At 41.9% G+C, this 19,421-nt stretch overlaps 1 protein-coding gene across 8 annotated transcripts in view; it reads right to left on the minus strand.

Annotated features, from left to right (window-relative positions):
- Positions 1-1,994: 1,994 nt before the first annotated feature.
- Positions 1,995-19,421, minus strand: part of ELMO1 (engulfment and cell motility 1) — a 536,725-nt gene continuing 519,298 nt past the window's right edge. For 7 of the 8 annotated variants that reach the window (XM_043589269.1, XM_043589266.1, XM_043589268.1 and 4 more), the window contains 2 exons: positions 9,213-9,290; positions 1,995-3,386 (listed from right to left, as the gene is read on the minus strand). In XM_043589269.1, coding sequence (XP_043445204.1) covers positions 3,186-3,386; positions 9,213-9,290 — 279 coding nt within the window. In that variant the 3' untranslated portion in view covers positions 1,995-3,185. The remainder of the gene's footprint in view (positions 3,387-9,212; positions 9,291-19,421) is intronic. The other variant, XR_006298577.1, reaches the window with a different exon arrangement.

The raw sequence follows: 19,421 nt of genomic DNA on the forward strand, positions 1-19,421 counted from the left end.
CTCCTTTCTAGTTCTCTACTTTGTACATATTTATATAGTACTATTTGTCACACTGTGCTGCAGTTATTTGTTTTGTATTTGACTAGCTTGATTATACATTTCTGATCTTACAGATTTCGTTCTTATTTTTGCAAACTCTAGATTTACATATCTTATTCTTGTTATATTCCTAGTGCTTAGCTCTAAGCACTTTTTTTTATTAGGGTATGGATATTTCATTTCCTTCAAGCTAAAGGTTTATATTAATTGTAAAATATCGCATAACTATAACAAAATGGATGAAAGGAATATATGTCATTGGAATACCTGCTGAGTTCATTGTAAGAGCAGGTGGTAGGACATGCTTTATTTGAGAATTGGAAGATGGCTTAGGATGGATTTGCAAATAGACTCAAGAAACATTAGTCTGGTACTTTTCCTTTGCAATGACTGTTAGGTTTTTCTACCCTTATAAGTAGTTGAGTCTGAGGGGGCCAATTAATTATCCTTCCTGCTTTAGGTTCTAAATAAAAAAATAGACAGGAATTAAAATATCAGCAATGACCAGTTTTATTGCAGGTAAAGCTGAACTGGGGAATGCGGTGTAGACCTGATGATAAAATTGGGCTTCCTACTTTACCCCTCCCTGGCTTTGGCCAATTCATCCATCCAGGCTTGGAAACCTGAGGCCGCAGGGGCTGAGCTGGAGGGGAAGGCTTGCTGTGTGGGAAGCGTTGTCAGTCAAGACACACAAGATGAGCTGTCCAAATATTGACAGCAACCCTGCTTCATATTGTTGCAAAATGAAAAAAATGATGTCATACTCTGGATCTCATCCATCCGCAGAGGAAGAAGATCTAAGGAGAGTTAGGAGAATGCTCTCTTCATAGTCGAGAAAGGGTTAGTTTCTATTTAATGTACCAAAGCAAGAGTGCCAAAAAAGACAGGGGCTGGTTCTTCCCAGCAAGGGTTCTAGGACAGATCAGTCTCTTAAACCTGGAGTCAGGACCTCAGATACCTTGATCCAAAGAATTCCCCTTTCAAGGACAGATCTGGTAACTTCAAAGTAAAAATAGTATGACTCTGTCTACTTTCTTTTACCTAATATTTATCATTTTATCATGATGATGGCTGGATCAATAAGTGTGCCTGACAGGAAGGACAGGTGGGTTAACGTCATTAACGCTTAATGACAAAGGAAGCATCTACTTGACAGTCAGGTGTGAGTGTTCTGATGGGAAGCATAATCGCCTGTGAATTACTATGGATTCTAAAGGACTTTTTTCCCCCTGCAATTTATGGAGGGCTCTGGACCATGTCATCTCAACTCAAGTCAGTCTGTAATTGCACATCTTGATGATGGTAAAGAGCAGTGACCTGAAGGCATCTAACACTTCTGCGGCAAGCCCAGAGTGACTTGTGCTGCAACCATGCTTAATTTGCACGCTTGGACCTTTCTGACATCCCTTCTGGCCCTCGGAGTTTATGATCCAGATACACCTCCAGTGGAAACTGACCTCAGAAAAATCCTTTGCTGGGCTCTGACCCATATCTTATTAACTCATAGTTAGGCTTATTTAGTTTTGACTTAATTTATTTCCGGTCCATGGGTTTGCATTCTTTTTCATAGCTAAATGTGCTCCCTCAAAGTATGATGTGTTGAATTTGGCCAGTTCTATACATTATACAATGGTAAGGAAGAAAAAAATAAAAGAGGAAAAGTCCTGGTCAGGAGGCAACAGTGTAACATAAATAGCCATATTTTCACATAGTGGGTCTGATTTTCTATATCAGTTGAGATGATCTTCTTAGAAATAACATTCCTTATTGATGCTCAGAATCTATGGTGACATAGCAGTGGTTAAGTCCCCTCAGCCAGTGGCGGACGTGAATCACCTGATTCTGAGGGCTGGGGTGGGGCCAAAGATGCCACATTTCTGACAAGCTCACAAGTGAAGCTTATGACCGAGTAGCAAGCACCTAAGTTAACCAAATCAAAACACAGGCTCCCCAACTCATCACAATTAATTTTATTCCACAGCATGTGTAAGGGAATGTTATTCTCAGGAAGATGTTTAGGATTAAAATAATAATTAAAAAAAACCTTGAAAGTACACACATTTATGTATCTCTTCTTTTCATTAAATATATATCTGTTTGGCAAAAAAATGTTAGACTCTTTTGTACAAAAACAAAGCAAAAAAAAAAAAAAAACAACAACAACCCCAAACCCTTGCAAATTGTCAATACTTGTAATAATTACAGTGATGTAAACTTGGATGTCTGACAGCTTGACCATCCCGTGGAGCCTGTTTGCAGCAGAACCCCCAGCACAAGGTAACACCAAACCTTTAGACAGGGGCCGCCTGCCACAGAGGCATTAGGTTTAGTATATTAGAGATGGGGACGACAACTGATTTCACCATTTGTGCTTTCAGCGAAGGGGCCGGAAGGGTGTGAGGCATGAAGAAGGCAGGTGTGGGCTGGGGCAGAGAGAGGACACTCAAGACTAGCTGGCGAGGAAGGAAGGTAGGTCACAGTCACAGTGCAGATGTGAAGTGGGCATGGGACCTGGGACTGTGTCCGGGAGACCCGGTGCTGGCGAAAGCTAGGAGGAGGCTGCTGCTGCTGCTCTTGGGACCAGAGAGGAACAGCACGAGGCAAAGGCCTGGACGGAGGAGGGAAGGGATTTGGAAGCTGATTTCAATTCACACGGAACTGGTGGTGTGAGCGGACTCTAGAGAGAAAGGGAACGAGGAGGTGGTGTTTGGTCTTCTCGAGAAGCTAGGCTGTTTCTTCCAGACGCAAGCACTGGGGCACTCCCTTCCGCCTGGCGGGCAGGTTTGGGGGCAGTCTGGAGCTGCCGGCTTGCACATTCCGGGGAGGGAGGATGTGCCTGATGGGGGATAGGACGGAAGGGCCCTTTGGATCTCTTATTGGCGGTGGGTTTTGCTCTGCTCCCACCAGTAGACTGTAGCATGGGAAGTGACCTAAAGCAATGGAGTCTAGAAACAGAATCAGGGCAGTGAGCAGGATGCCAGGTAGGGGCAGAAGAACGCTGGGGCTAGAGGCGAGGCCAAAGAAAGTGTTGACCCACAGCTTCTCTTGACCGCGAGAGGGTTCCAAGGCGTGGGTGTGTTTTCATTCTTCTCTCCCATTAGCTAGATTTTCCAGTTTTGGAGGGGGTGCTTCTGGGCCCGGCCACTTCAGTTACAGTCATAGACGAAGTCATAGTTGCTGGGCTCCTTGGGGATGGGTGGAGGTGCGTCGGGGATCTGAATGTTTTCCAGGTCGAGGAGGCGGAGCTTGATTTCCATGCTGAGCAGGGTGTCCAAGTCATTCCGGGTCAGCTCACTCATCATGTCTTTCCCCAGCAGCGCATTCAGCCCATCTGTCCAGATACAGTACTGGTGGAAAAGGAGGCGACAAGTGTAACTACTGATGACAATCACAAGTGTAGTAACAATGGTTAACACTGATTATTCAACATGTGCTAGGCTCTGGAGAAGGTGCTTTGCCTAGATCATCATTTCATAGAGTTGACACTTCTGTTATCATCTCTGTTTTGCAGTCAAGGGAACCAAGGCCCTGAGAGGCTGAGTAACTTGGTAGCAGGTAGTGGGATTCGAACCCAGGCAATCTGACTCTAGTGTCTGCATGCTTCCATGCAAATAATGCCTTCTTACATAATAGCAGGAGGATTTCGGATCTGCATGACTTTGCAACATGACGTCTCTAACATCCCACCAGTGAGTCTGATTTTAAGCTTTTGGTACAATATATTCCAACACTACTGCGCTCGGCATTACATTGAGCTTGCTTCTTTCCTGACTACAAGCATGGTTCCTAGTCTAGTGGCTAATCTCTGCCTCTCCTACGTTATTCCTAACACTCACTATGACAGTCCACACCTGCCCTGGAGCCAAAGGTAGTCCCACCTTTGCATTTCTCAGCAAAAGCGCTGCCCAATGTCTGGTGGACAAAATGGCTAAAATTATTGGGTGATTTTCATGGGAGGTGGGTTGGCTGTCTGTCTCTTCTGCCTGAGTCTTCAGTTTCCAGAGCTTTTCTCCTCCATATCTCTGAAGCCTGGTTCCTGGGGACGTGGCTTTTCTGGGAAGGCCCTCCAGAGCACCGAACTAAGAATTTTATTCTTCCTTTCTCATTAAAAGGAACCATGCTCTTTGTTTCTCCAGTTGACTGTGAACTCCTTGAGGGAAGAAACTGTCCCTTGTTTATCTGAGGACCTGCTTTGTTCTTGTCAGCTTCCCTCCCAGGGGCTGTAAGTTGGGGACATGGTATTAGAGCCATGATACCTGGTGGAAGGACTAGCTTCTGCTGCCAGAATCTGAGAAAACCGCCTGCATTCTGGATGCTGTGTTCTTCTCACCTTTTAGGATGTTCTAGTCCTACAGAGGATCTCTGTGATACCAATTGCTCTGCTCCTACTGTCAGACTAGTCTTCCTTCTAGAACATGCTCTAGATTCCCCTTTGTCCTGCCCTCACTCAGTCAAGTGACAATTCCAGACCCTACTTAGCTTGTCCTTTGCAGTGTGGTTACCTGGGCTGTGGTGAGGAATATAACATATCTCAACATAAAAGGTACTACAAGACTGCAAGGACTTTACAAATCTTAAGTCACAGTGATATGGAAGTCTCACCATGGTGCCCACCGATGGCACCACTTTCTCAGCTGAGGAGAAGCACCATGCCTGTATTATGAGGTTGTATGTCTTAGTAGTGCAGCCCTGAACTGTAGAACTTTGCCTTGGCTATGTGATCTCTGCCAAAGCATTTAACCCATCTAAATATCAGTTGAGCGCTAAGAGATCTCTGGAAGTATTAATGTCCTCAGTAATACCTTAGATAGATTCTGAACTCATCTAAACATCCATTTCCACATAAATAGCTTTGATAAAAATAGATACTGAGGTCCTACCCTGGAGATCATGAACTTGCATATCTTGGGTAAGTAAATTTTATTCAGAAAAACTTCCACTGAATTCTGATATACCTCCAGATACTGGTACCACTGAACTCCATGCTCTCTAAGGCTCCTTCCAGCTCAAACGCTGTAAATCCCTAAGTGCTGGGATTACTGCTTTTTGTACAGCCATGCCAGTCCTGGCTAGCTTCCTAGTACAGATTAATGTAACCCACAGGAATACTTCTGTGGCGCCTTTCTTTTGAGAAGCAGCAGGCACAGAAAATTTTATTAAAAAGTACATCAACCAATAAATAAAAACTCTGTAGTACAGAATCTGAGTTTGAAGTATCAAGATGAACTTACAATGTATTTTGTCTTTTAAAAAACACCATAGCTCTTAGCTTTGCCCATAAAAAGACCTAAAAATAATGATGAACCAAGCAATAGTAAGCACACCTAATGCCCAGATTCTGGTTGCTAAATACCATTTTCTACCAAAAAGGGACCAAGACTCCAAAGAGAGAAAGCAGAAAACATGCAAGAGGAGCCTGGAATATTTTGTCATAGCAAAATGACTGAAAAGTTGTCAAAGACATCTGGGGTCATGTCAATTGGACACAGAAGTCAACCAGAAGGTGCTCCGACTTTCTCTAGATAGGACAATTTGGACATTGATAATGATAATAACTGCAACCTATTAAAACACTGATATGTTTGCAGGGCGCCTGGGTGGCACAGTTGGTTAAGCGTCCGACTTCAGCCAGGTCACGATCTCGCGGTCCGTGAGGTCGAGCCCCGCGTCAGGCTCTGGGCTGATGGCTCAGAGCCTGGAGCCTGTTTCCGATTCTGTGTCTCCCTCTCTCTCTGCCCCTCCCGCGTTCATGCTCTGTCTCTCTCTGTCCCAAAAATAAACGTTGAAAAAAAAAATTAAAAAAAAAACACAACAACACTGATATGTTTACATCCATTACTTTATAATGATGCTCAAACGCCAAAACACTTCATTGTTCTCATTTGGAAGATGAGGAATTATTTTGAAGACTAATAACGGGAATCAAGTATTTATCCTGTCTATTATATGTAAATTGTATTACCTCAAATATGGGTCCAGTTTCCCCGCTAATAAATGAGAAGGGAATGATAGAATTGAGATATTAACCTTTTCCAATGTCTAATGGGTCCAAGGATCTAGGCAATAATCATCAATGGTTGCTAACATCTCCGAAAGATAGACAATCAAATACAACACCACTGTTGCTTAAAGTTGTGCCTGAATTAGATTAATCCTCTAACTATCACTGAACAGGAAACACAGGAGACAGATAAACATGAGAAGTAACAGTGCAGGTTGCAGTAGGCAGAATAAACTCTCCTTTTAAGGGCAAACATGTCCTAATCCCTGGAGCCTGTGAGGATGTTGGGGTAAACAGCAAAGGGGATTAAAATTGCTAATCAGCTGATCTTCAAGTAGAAAGGTTATCTGAGATTGTCCAGGTGGGCCTAATGTAATCACAAGGGTCCTTAAAACATAGAAGAGGGAAACAGAATAGGAGTGAGTGAGAGAGGGAGTTCTGACTACAGAGAAGGAGGAGGTTGGAATGAAGTGCTATGGAGACTCAACCTCCGTGGACAAATGGAGGCTGTGGCTAAGGAATGCTGGTGGCCTTCCAAAGTGGAAAGGGCAAGGAAGCAGATTTTCCCCTAGACCCTCCATAAAGGAATTCAGGCCTGCCAATACTTTGATTTTAGCCCCCAAAGACGTGCATCTTCTGACCTCCAGAATTGTAAGGTAATACATTTATGTTGTTTTAAGCCACTAAATTTGTGGTAATTTTTTGCAACAGTGACCACAGCAAACTAATACACATACTTATAATAAAGCAAAATCTAGACTCTCAGCAAGGTTACCAGACAGATGACTTGTTTTTTTCTTTTAAATTTTTTTTGACGTTTATTTATTTTTGAGACAGAGAGAGACAGAGCATGAATGGGGGAGGGTCAGAGAGAGGGAGACACAGAATCTGAAACAGGCTCTGGGCTCTGAGCTGTCAGCACAGGGGCCCGATGTGGGGCTCGAACTCACGGACCGCGAGATCGTGACCTGAGCCGAAGTCGGCGCTCAACCGACTGAGCCACCCAGGCGCCCCTGACTTGTTTTTTTTCAATGAATAAATTGCAAAGGAAAAAAAAAAAGCAAAAGCAGATGCTCATAAGACAGGGAGATAGAGAGAAAGAGAGGAACCTACAGATTCAAAGAAACTGAAGAAACAAGTTAATCAATTTCTATGCATGGACCTTATTTGGATTCTGATCGGAACAAAGTATAAAAGAAACACACACACACACTCACACACACACATACATACACGAGGCAAGTGGAGAAATCTGAAAACCGATTACAGATGGTAGTATCAAAATGTCTAAAAAAGTCAGGTGTAATAGTGGTATTGTAGTTAGGTTTCAAAATGGATGCTATTTTCAGAGATGCACACAGGAATATTTGCAAATAAACACTATAATTGGATTTACTTTGATAGGAATCTGGAGGGGGCAATTGGGTGTGGGTGGAGGTATAGGGGAGACCAGATTGGCCCCGAGTTGATTAACTGCTGACACTTGGTGACAGGCACTGGCAGGAAGCTGAGTTCAGGTCCTGCTCTCCACCTTCCTGGCTACACAGTGCAGGGGCCAGGGAGACGGGGTTTCTGGAGCAAGGGTCCTGTGGTTTAAATTCTAGCTCTGTTATGTACTACTTGTTTGACTCTGGACAACTTTCTTAACCTCTTTGTGACTCACTTCCCTCCTTTATCGAATGGGCATAATCACAGTTTGTTTCTTTCAGAGGTATGTGAAGATTAAGTGAGGGGAAGTACAGAGGATGCCTGGCACAGGGCAATCCACACTGGTTGTAAGTACTATCATTTTTACTAATGTTGAGGTATTCGATTTTGGGAGACCACTCTCCTTATGTGGTAAATGAAGATACCTGTAATAGAATGTTCTGTTTTATTGACCGAGGATGCAAATAAAATGAGGTAATACATATGAAAGAGATTTGAAGACAGCAAAAGTATTCACAAGTGTATGGCATTTTTCTCCTCACTATGTCAATAAAATGTGGCAGTTACAAATAAAATTTGGCAGTCCCAGAACATTTATCCTTATCTGGAATTAATGCAAACTGGAGAAAACAGCCTTGCAGAGATTTAAATAACATCCACATTTCTACATTTTAAAGCAGTTTTCTATACTACTATGTATAAGCTGTATATGTCTTAAATATGGTGGCCTGTGAATAACCACAATTTTGTTTAAAAAGAGAAATGGTAGGACACAGTATCTATTTTCAGAAAGATGAAGACAAAGTCATACCCTTTTGCAAACTAAATGTCAAGTAACACAGAATTACATTTAAGCACCATTCTAAATGCAGGATTTGCATCTAATCTTTCCTCTCTCTTTGGGATGTACAATTTTATGCAAAAGCTTTAAACCAGTGAAAACTAGATACTGAATAACTTCTAAATGAGCAGAGTCTCCTAGGGGAGATGGGAAACAAAAGTCAGGTTCCATTAAAATGTTCTCTTCCTTTCTAAAAGCTGTTTATGCAACCGCATGTAAAACAAAAATTTGAATGGTATCATCTAAAAATAAGAGTTTCAAACATAATATTGGGCTCTGGTTTACAAGAGAACAAGTTAAATCAACCATAGCTGCTATTTCACCTTACAAATACATTTTCCTAGATCTATGCTAAATATTTTAAATATAGCTGATAGCATGCTTCAAGAAGAGAAACAAATTATACATATAACAAGATGTCAAAAAGGAATAAAATCATCTCAAAAATAAAATTCCAACAGCAGAGACAGCCCAAAACTCTTAAAATAACTTAAAGAAACATGGTAGAAAACCTACTTCATCAAATGTTTTAAAGAAGAGAGACACGTTTATCTTGGGAAGATCCTGACTAAAAATTAAATACTCAGTGAAAACCAGCGCTTGACCAGGGCTGATTCTTCTTCAAGTCGACAATTATGTCCTTGCTGAGTATGAAGCATTTGTACATTCTTTTTCTTTACCATGAACTACTGGTCGAGCTAGTAAGAGGTTGAATTGGTTATAATGGGCAGTTTTTAAAGAAGTCTCCATTCTATTCCAAATCAACAAGATGTTCCTTTGTTCATGATTTTTCTTAGGCAGGCTTTTTTTAAAATGAAATTTATTTCCAATATTTCTCTCTTGCTTGCTCTTCTAGAGAAAATGTGACACTCTCTCACAAATTAACCCCACTGAGACCCTTACCTCGTGTTTGTCAGGCGCTATGAAGTTCAGCTGGCAGTTTGAGTCATACAAGATCGAGAAAGCAAGTTCAAGCACCTCCTGCAAGGGATGAGAGAAAGTACCACGTTAAGAATGGGTACATTCGTTCCACGGTTACAAATGGTTGCGGACTGAATGTGGAATAAGCCCACACAAGAGGGGCTTGTCAGTGAGGCTGATGGGGGGAAGGAGCATCCTTTTTTCCCAAGGTTCACAACACTTTCCTTCTATTCAGGGGAAGCCTGCATGAACCATCTCGTTTAATTCTCAAGATAATCCTTGCACAAGTGGGATCATTTCTCTTTTATGGCAGGGGCTTGGAGAAGTTAAATGACTGTCCAAAGCCATATAGCCCCAAAGCCATGCCACTCTTGTTTCTTCAGCATCTCCTTTCCAGGTCCAGGGAGGCCTTGAGAAATAGTAAACTCTTCCCTAACCAGCAGATTAAGGGCTGCTCTATCGTTGATTACCCCAAATACACAGATGTCCATGTGGGTCTGAGCTTCCTAAAACTTGAAAGCTACATGGGAGCCCATGAGGCTTGTGGGTGAACTCATTATCTTTAGGCCCTTTGTTCCTTAAGCTACTGTAGAGCAAAGGCCACACAAAACTTAAATTTTATCCAAAGAGGCTGCAGAGTATAACGGAGAAGCAAGGGCCCAGTGTCAGAATGCCCGGGTTCCTTCATTGGTGAGTGCCTGTTGAGTGCAGGCTATGAGTCAGAACAAAGGGCCAAGGACTAAACACCACTGCCATTTCATTGTAGCTGTATGACCTTGGCTGAGACACTGTCATGTCTAATATGTATATATGTCTTAAGAATTTAATTCTATGTGCTGTACAGTATTGGGCACAATGATTATTCTACTAGTTTGAGCAGTCAGCAGGATACAATCTTTGCAAGATGACAGTCACGGCACATCTCAACACCCTACCAGCTCCTAATCTGGAGAAGGGCCAAGTGTATCCACATTGGTGCTCTACATTGTTATAACACACAGATATTGCATAATTTCTCAGGAGGACATATCTTTCCACATCACTCTCTGCCTAACATCTATCAGAGGATTTGCCTTTGGCCACTCATGCACAGCGAGAATGCCCCAGAAAGAAGATGGACCTCATCTGTCTAGATGAGGTCAACGCCACCAGACCTCAGAATTTCAAATGGGTTAAAGAGTTCTTGCCAAGTGAATTCTGAAGGCTTAGCATTAGCTGGATGCCTCTCCTGACAAAGTCAACCATCCGGCTATTTGGGCTCTCGGGAGGTTTGTCTGTATCTGACTCATGAAGAAGGAACAGCTCTTGTTCTGAGCCCAGACCTACCAGTATCTCACACTCTTTCAGCCTCCTCACCCTGCCTGAAGTAGGAACAAGTGAAGGAAAGAATGCCAAGTCAAGAATGGGAGCTTCTGTAAAACTACCCCATCCCCATTTTCCTTTCTTCTCTCTCAGGCCCCCATTCAGGTCTGCCCAGTGAAGGTCAATAATATTAAAATAAAACAAAAAAGAGCTCACCAAACGAAACAAAAATATTTTTTCCACTAAGTTTGGCATCTCCCTTGGGTCTTTTAGTTTGTCATGAGCCCTACTAGTGATATCATAAATTGGTGTTATCTTTTTAAAAAAAAAACATTTAGGCAATCCTTATCAAGAACTGGGGATCTCATTCCTGGGATTATTCCTAAAATTCTCATAACCAAGCAAAAAACTGTATACATTATTACCTGTAAGAGCATAATATGAGAACCAAATAAATGTCCTCCCCACTTTGGGTAAACAAGTAAAGAAACCACAAATGAGCAGAGAACTATATTTAGCCAGCCATTCAGTATAATAATTATGAAGAACTGATCTGATGTGACAAAAATCAAGAAAAATGAATGTTATTTACATGCTGATCACAATAATGAACAATGTCTACCTGTGAACAGAGACTGGAGGCAAATTATGTGAAATGAAAATCATGTTAAGATGCTGGGATTATTTTTTCTTTCAAAAAAGCTTAAAACTTTTTTTTCAATAAAATATAAGCTCTGATCTCATATATTCATGAAAAAATTGTTCTTAGATTAGGAACATTGATATAAATGATTTTTTACAAATTTTAGTAACATTCAGGAAAACCCTCTGACTCATGCTTGAGCGATTGGATAGAAAGGGGAGGATAGGCTTTGCTTGTGAACGACCAGTCAGTATATGGCAGCCTGGCAGCCACCCTAGGTGAGCTTCAGAGGTTACTGGAAAAAGGTGAAATTCACAAACAGATTTCTGGGCAGATGCTGGACAACCGGTCCTCTGCTGAGGGCAGTCACGTGAATCATCCCCTTGCAAATGACAGCCAGTGTGAACACCACCAGGGCCCAGAAGCAGCTGCTTGACTAGGTGCTAAAGTCACTTGAGGCCAGAGTGTCAGTGTGGTTGTCCTTGTGACACCGTCTGTTCTGCAGAGGCACAGAGAAGGAAGAGAAAGGAGGGGGCCTGCAAACTTCAGGCTCTGCCCTCCTAAGGCATAAACCAGTGAGGACGTGAGTGAATGAACGGAGTTGTCATGACCTAGATTCCTGATAAACACAGGCAGGAAATGGGAAATTCGTGACGATGTCAATCCCCACTTTCATTTCACTAAAGCTGCCTAGGAGGGGTGGGAGGAATTAATTCTCTGAACCACATGACTGCATTAAAGGCTGCTATCGCCTGTAATGAGTTTTATTGACGTCTCTGGCTTGTTGTCATTGAGTCGTTGGTGGAGGTCAGCTCTTCAGCACTTCAAGCACAGAGGCTACAGAGCTGGGAGCGATGCCACCTCTTGGACTAACACTCCAGAAGCTGCCACCTGTCCAAACTGTCTGTGAGGGAAAGAGGTGCCAGGAGATGGTAGAGTGGTGGTCATGGGTCTGGGGAACGTCCCCCTCTTGGGTTTCATCACGCTCCATGGCACTCAGACATCTGATGCTCTGGGGCTTTGCTATTCACAACCTAAGGTCTTTTATGCCCTCTGGATTTAATTCAGTGAAAAACAATGTTCAGGAGCTCCTTATTTTCATCTTCTATTCCATTAATTCACATCTCTCAGCATGTGAAGGAAGTCCTGGGATGGGAGAATTCTGGGGATATGGGAGGCAGGAGAAACTGAAGATTCCCCCCCAACCCATGCCCTGGGGCCTCTGACCCCATCCTCAACTCCTGGGCCCTAAGACCAGTGATAAGACATGCTAGGTCAGGGGAGCTCAGAGAAATTCTGGGCATGGATGGCACTTTGTTTTAAGGATTGCCATTTTCCAGGGGTCAAATGATGGACTGACTGAACACAAGAGTAGAGTTTGATACAACATATTTTCAGTATCCAGTGTTGGCTGCCATTCCTTTTATTGTTTCGGGATGACATGCCTTATTTGGCCATCTTTCCCAGCATTCACTTGAACTGTGTTGGTTCTCCACCATGTATCTAGGTCGTCTTGAGGGCAAAGCATTTTGATTAAAGACATAGGGTATAACTTGGCATGTGTGTGTGTGCTAAAATTGGCCATAGGCGTAGCAGTAGATTTCATAGCTGTAACACACTGCTGCTCATCTATATCTCTATGAGTTTGAGTTTCTATTTTAGAAGGCAAAAATTACTCATTCATGTAGTACATAATAATAGAGGATACTGCCTTCTTCAGGCAGCTGTAACTTTCTGGCCCCAATCTATCTTAGCATTATCAGCCAATAGTTCTCCCACTCATTTTCTTCTCTCTGTCTCTATCAATCCTATACTGTAAATTCAATGTCTCTCAATCAGAGGATATTCTTTCATATATTGGAAAGCCCCTGTGCCTTTTCACATACTCTCTCCTCCTCCTAGAAAGTCTTCCTCTTGCTTCTACCCCTGAACAATTCCTTTTCAAAACTCAGCTCAGATACCATTTCCTCCGGGAGCCTTTTCAAGTCTCCCAGACTCTCCCTGTATTTAAAGGTTCTGGGGCATAGACAATATTGGATTATAATTGCATGTTGGCACATAAATTTTATATTTACTAGACACCCAAGGCCAGGGGCCAGGTTGTACTTATCTTTCAATTCCTAGCTCCTGGCACTGGCATGGTACAAGGAAGATACTCAATGTCATATGAGTATGAATGATGAATAAAGTAAATCTCAGTAAAGGCTTTTGGGTTAATACCAGGGTTTTCAAGCTGATGTTAGAACATTAGCTTCTAGTATAATCTGCTTCTTATTTCAGGTTCATGAATCACATTGGAAAAATAAAAGCTGGATTCTAGGACATGGTGAGAGGGAAGCTTCTGCTATGTCAAGGATAGTCCTATCCATATCAATGATATCTGGTAGATCTTCCTTCTGGGGACTATGTTCACTACTTATGCTCAAAGCTCATCTTGACTGGCATCCAATGCTGACTGAGTGAATGACTCTAGGAAGAAGTGCCTGTGCCTTCAGGGAAAGGTTTGGTTCCTTTCCCTTTCCTATTCCCAGGACCTTAGACAGTGCCTGACATCTCAGATGTTGAATGAGTGAGAAGTCCTGTCAGTTACCAATATATTGCTATTAATGAAGTGTCTCCCTTATGGACCCTAATTCTCAGTTTGTCTTGCTCAGCGATTAAACTAACCAAAAGACCCATGGCATGAAATGTCAGAACCTACCCTCTAGTTGGAAAAACTGTCTGAAGAGCCAGCAACACACCTTAGTTATTTCCTCTACCATGTACTGACAGATCTCTTGTGGACACATTTTGGTCAGGTCTCCTTTTAAGCTGCAGGTCTCCCCTTTTCTACCAGAAGTCCCAGAGGTAGGGAGCAACAGCCCTGTGGAGTACTAGGAGAAGGGGTGTGGGTGTGTGGGATTGAGGAAGGCAATTCTCAGAACCCACAGCTTCCTCTTTGCCTTTTGATGTTTTGCCTGATGAACTGGGTGTATGAACACTATAGATGTTGCAAGACAAACAATTTTCATGTGTATGCAATGAAAGAGCCAGGCTGGCAGACATACTGCCTGTCTCAGCCCTCAAAGTAGCCTGGAAGAGCTGGTGGTGACCAGAACATCTAGACCAGTGAATACCAGGAAATAGCCTCTACTGGCTATTTATCTATGTGTTTATAGCACTGGGCCCCATTTATCCATCCATCCATCCATCCATCCATCCATCCATCCATCCATTCAATTTTCCATGAGTTCCACGACAAAAAAAACAAAAACCAAAACCCAAAATAGATTGGAAAACGCCATTTACTCAGTTTGTTTTGTTGATCTCCTCTAAGGGGAGAGGAGTCTGACACAGGAAGGCCACATCACCCACACATATCATACGCTCAAATGAGACCATCATCCCCACACCTGTTTTGATATTGGTAACTTGTGTCTTTTCTCATTTTTTCTTGGTTAGTCAGGCTGGAAGTTTATAAATTTTATTAATCTCTTCTAAAAACCAAGTTTTGCCTTTGTTGATTTTCTCTACTGTTTTCAGTTTCATTGATTTCTACTCTAATATTAATTATTTCTTTTCTTCTGTTTGCTTTAGGCTTATATTGCTTTTCTCCAGTTTCCTAAGGTAGAAAATTTATTGATTTTAAATCTTACTTCTTTTCTAATATATATGCATTTAATGTTATAATTTTCCCTCTAAGCACTGCTTTTGCCCCATCCCACACATTTTGATAAGTTATATTTTATTTCTATTTAGTTTATTTTGTAATTTCCCTTGAGATTTCTTTGAACTATGGGTTATTTAGAAGTGTGTTCTTAAACTTCCAAATATTTGGGGAGATTTTCCAGCTATCTTTCTGTTACTGATTTCTAGCTTAATTCCACTCTGGTCTGAGAACATACTTTGTATGATTGTTATTCTTTTAAATTTGTTAGGATATATTTTATGGCCCAGAATCTGGTCTATCTTGGTGAAATGTCTCTTGTGAGCTAGAGAAGAATGTGTAGTCTGCTGTTGTCAGATGGATTTTCTACTAATGTTAATTAGATGAAGTTGACTGATGGTGCTCTTCTGGTCATCAATATCTTTACTGATTTTCTGTCTGCTTCATCTATCAGTTACTGACAGAGGGGTGTTGAAATCCCCATATAATCATGGATTTGTGAATTTCTCCTTACAGTTCCTTGTCTTTGGTTTTCTGAAGTTGGCATATTCCATGCCCAAGTGGTTTTTGTTTTTCTTTTTGAGTAGTTATCCTGCTTAGTGTCCTCTAAACTTCCTGGATTTGTGATTTTATGTCTGTCATTAATTTTGGATTCCATTAGCCATTCTTTCAATATTTCTTTTGCTCCATTCTTTTTCTTCTGGTATTCTAATTACACATATGTTATACCTTTTGCAATTGTCCCTCAGTTCTTTGGGGTTCTAATGTTTTCATTTTTTTCCTCTTTAAGTTTCAGGTTAGAAGTTTCTGTTGACTCATCTTTAAGCCACTAATAGTTTCCTTGGTCATGTCAAGTCTATTCATAAACCTATTAGAAGCATTCTTCACTTCTGTTACAGTGTTTTTATTGATAGTCTTTCCTTTTGATTCATTTCTAGACTTTCCATCTCTTTGCTTAAATTACCCATCAGTTTTTTCAGATTGTCTACTTTTTCCATTAGAGCCTATGACACTTATAACCTAGTCATTTTAATTTTTTTAATGTTTATTTAATTTTGAGAGAGGGAGACACAGAGCATGTGTGGGGGAGGTGCAGAGAGAGAGACAGACAGAGAGAGAGACAGAGAGAGAGGGAGACACACTCTGAAATAGGCTCCAGGCTCTGAGCTGTCAGCCTGACAGGGAGCTCAAACTCATGAACCATGAGATCATGACCTGAGCTGAAGTTAGACGCTTACCCAACTAAGCCACCCAGGCTCCCCCAACCTAGTTATTTTAAAATTCTGTCTGATAATTCCAGCATCTGTGTTATAATGGAGTCTGGTTCTGATGATGATTGCTTTGTTTCTTCGGGCTGTTTTGTTTTTTTTTGTGGCATTCCTATAATTTTTTGGTTGAGATCTAGACATGTTGTGTCAGGTAATAGGAAGTAAGATACATAGACCTTTAGAGTGATGATTTATGTTGATCTGGCAAGGAATTGGGATATGTTTAACATTTGCTATAGCTATAAGTGCCAGAGGCTTCAAATTCCTGTAGTGTCCCTGTTTTTGTCTCCTCTACTGACTTGGGGTTCCCTAAGCACTCCTCCTCAGAGAGAGTTTATGCCTTGAAGACCTTTTAGCCCTGATCCAACATTATTATCTTGGAGTCTTATTAGTGTGGTGGTAGGACATGGGTGAGGGACAGTTTTCTATAATTTCCCACTTAAGTCCTCATCTTTTAGGGGCTCTATATCTTGTGGCTGTCGCCTTCTCAAGTTGCATAGCCTTCCCTTTCCCCTCATACCCCTCCCCTTTTTCTTGGCTGTAGAGTTTCCTATCAATTTCCTTGAGGCTCTGACTGCTGTTGACTGTTTCTCCCCTACGCCCAACTCCACAGTTGAGGCAGAAAGGCTAAAATGGGGTAAAATGGGAGAAACTGTCTTCACCTAGATAGGAAAAAGGGCTTTGTTATGAAGAAGGCTCTGGCATATTTTACGATTACTCTTCCCTTTCCCCCACCAGAGACATGAGGAGTGGTCCTTCTCAGTTCTTCCCTGCAAGAATCTCTAGGGTTCCTGGAGGTAAAGCTCATGAAAGTATAACCCCCAGAAGACTGAAACCCCAAGTTCCTCCCTCTCACACTAGCCCTCACTCAGCTTAAAGCAATTAATCAGAATTGTCACTTAACTGATCCTACAATTTATAGCACTGGTGCATTTTGCTCCCGGTGAGCACATCTGGCTGTGATTCTTTGGATATACCGGACTCTCCAGATTCCGGGGGTGGGGGGTGGTTTGCCCTGCAACCTCAGTTCTCTGGTAGGTCCAAGAAAATTGTGGATTTTCACTTTATTCGATTTCTTTTTACTATAAGGATAGGGGTGAAAATTCCCAAGCACTTTATATGTTGGGACTGAAACCAATCTCTCCACACATATTTTACAGAATTCTCTCTATCCCTACTCAGAGTCCATGAGTCCTGGCACTCTGTTTTGCCATCAACTACACCTCTCCTGATCTTCTCTGGGTTATAAACTCTTGTTGCTGTCAATTTCCCCTCATTGTTTCCTGCTCAGCGGCAAGTGTTATATAACCATGGGACCGAGTGGAGCCAGTGCTCCCTGAGACTGTGTTCTGCATCTCAGTGGGTAAAGGAGGCAGACCGTGAAGGCTGGTATAGTTAGTTTGCTGGTAAAGTTAAGGATGCTCCTCTGAAATCTGATGAGAAGTACAACCCCTGTTTCCCAATATCATGAAGAAGAGAGAAATGCGGTGTAACGGATGACCCACAGACTCTTAGGCATATGCCCTCATGTCATTACGCTTGTCAGTCAAGGAATTAAGTGATGGTGTTGTGACAGGCTTGACAAAGAAGGAATTCACATAGAGTTGAGGTGAGTAATACTTATATAACTTAAAAAACAATGATCTTGCCATCGGTCTTCTTAGTTGTATCTGCTCCCCTTTATCTTCCTATATAGTACTTTCACAGCACTTTTGTTTTTCCTTAATCATAGACAGGGTCATCCTATGCAGACCTGGATTCCCCTTTGTCTTACAACATTTGAAATTACAAAGCAGAGATTGTTCACTTTAACGCTGATTGAGAAGGAGATGTGTATAAGCTTTACATTCCTCTTAGATACAGACATGGACGATGAAGGAGAAACCTATCGATCTGGGTGGTATTTTTGGTGCCAAGGTGGCTGGAGCACCCAGATAAATCTGAATAATTTTGTTCATGGATGGGTACTATGTATTACAAGATGCTGAGAGGGAGAAACAAATAATTGGTTCCCTGATGGCCCTTCCAAGGGCAAATACTTCCAAACTGAGGGCAAAGGAAATTCTTCCATCTTTTCAGATAATGCCTCCTCCCCATGCCCTCTAGTATGGAACATGGTCTGTTATGATGATCAGTTGGTTAGTAAACTAGGAGGGGAGGGTGAAAAATATTGTGACATGAAGGAGATTTAAGCAGTATTCACCTTTGGGGAAGTTTTCTCTTTTAAGATGGGTTTCAGTTATTTCACAGTACTTTCCATGATTGTGAAGGCTATCAGGCCCTTAAGTTTTCTAAAACATTTTGAATAATCTGGTCTCTGCCTTTCCCAGGCTTCATAGAGACTCCAGAGAAGATACTAAGAAGGTAAGGACAGCAGAAGAAAATGAAAGAGGTTGGGGAGGAAGTCAGGGAAGGGAGAACATGAACATAAATGAGAAGTTAGGAGAGGCCCTGAGAATGGATGGGGATGAGTGGAGAAGGCTTGAGAGAGGGCTGGGTGACAACAATAAGGGACAATTCCTGTGGTTGGAAGGGGACAGGAAGTGAGAAAATGGAAGAGGTGGTGGGGATTCGAAGTGATGAGGTTCTTTGAAAAATTAAAAATAGAACTACCCTACAACCCAGCAATTGCACTACTAAGTATTTATTTATTTATTAAAAAATTTTTTTTGATGCTTATTTATTTTTGAGAGAGATAGAGACAGAATGCGAGTGGGTTGGGGCAGAGAGAGAGGGAGGCACAGAAACTGAAGCAGGCTGCAGGCTCTGAGCTTTCAGCATAGAGCCTGACACAGGGCTTGAACTCACGAGCTGTGAGATCACGACCTGAGCCGAAGTCGGATGCTCAACTGACTGAGCCACCCAGGTGCCCTAGTCAGTAATTATTTAAAGGATACATGAGTGCTGATTCAAAGGGGCATATGCACCCCAACGTTTATAGCAGCACTATCAACAATAGCCAAATTATGGAAAGAGCCCAAATGTCCATCAACTAATGAATAGATAAAGAAAATGTGGTACACACACACACACACACACACACACACAGGAATATTACTTGGCGATGAAAAAGAATAAAACCTTGCCATTTGTAACATGGATGTGTATTATGCTAACTAGAGTGTAGCATACTAAGTGAAGTCAGTCAGAGAAAGACAAATATCAAATGATTTTACTCATATGTGAAATTTAAGAAACAAAACAGATGAACATAGGGAAAGGGCAGAAAAAATAATATAAAAACAGAGAGGAAGGCAAATCATAAGACTCTTAAATACAGAGCACAAACTGAGGGTGGCTGGAGGGGGTGTTGGGTGGGGGGATGAACCAAA

This window comes from Prionailurus bengalensis, chromosome A2 (assembly GCF_016509475.1).
Source record: "Prionailurus bengalensis isolate Pbe53 chromosome A2, Fcat_Pben_1.1_paternal_pri, whole genome shotgun sequence".
NCBI lineage: Eukaryota > Metazoa > Chordata > Mammalia > Carnivora > Felidae > Prionailurus > Prionailurus bengalensis.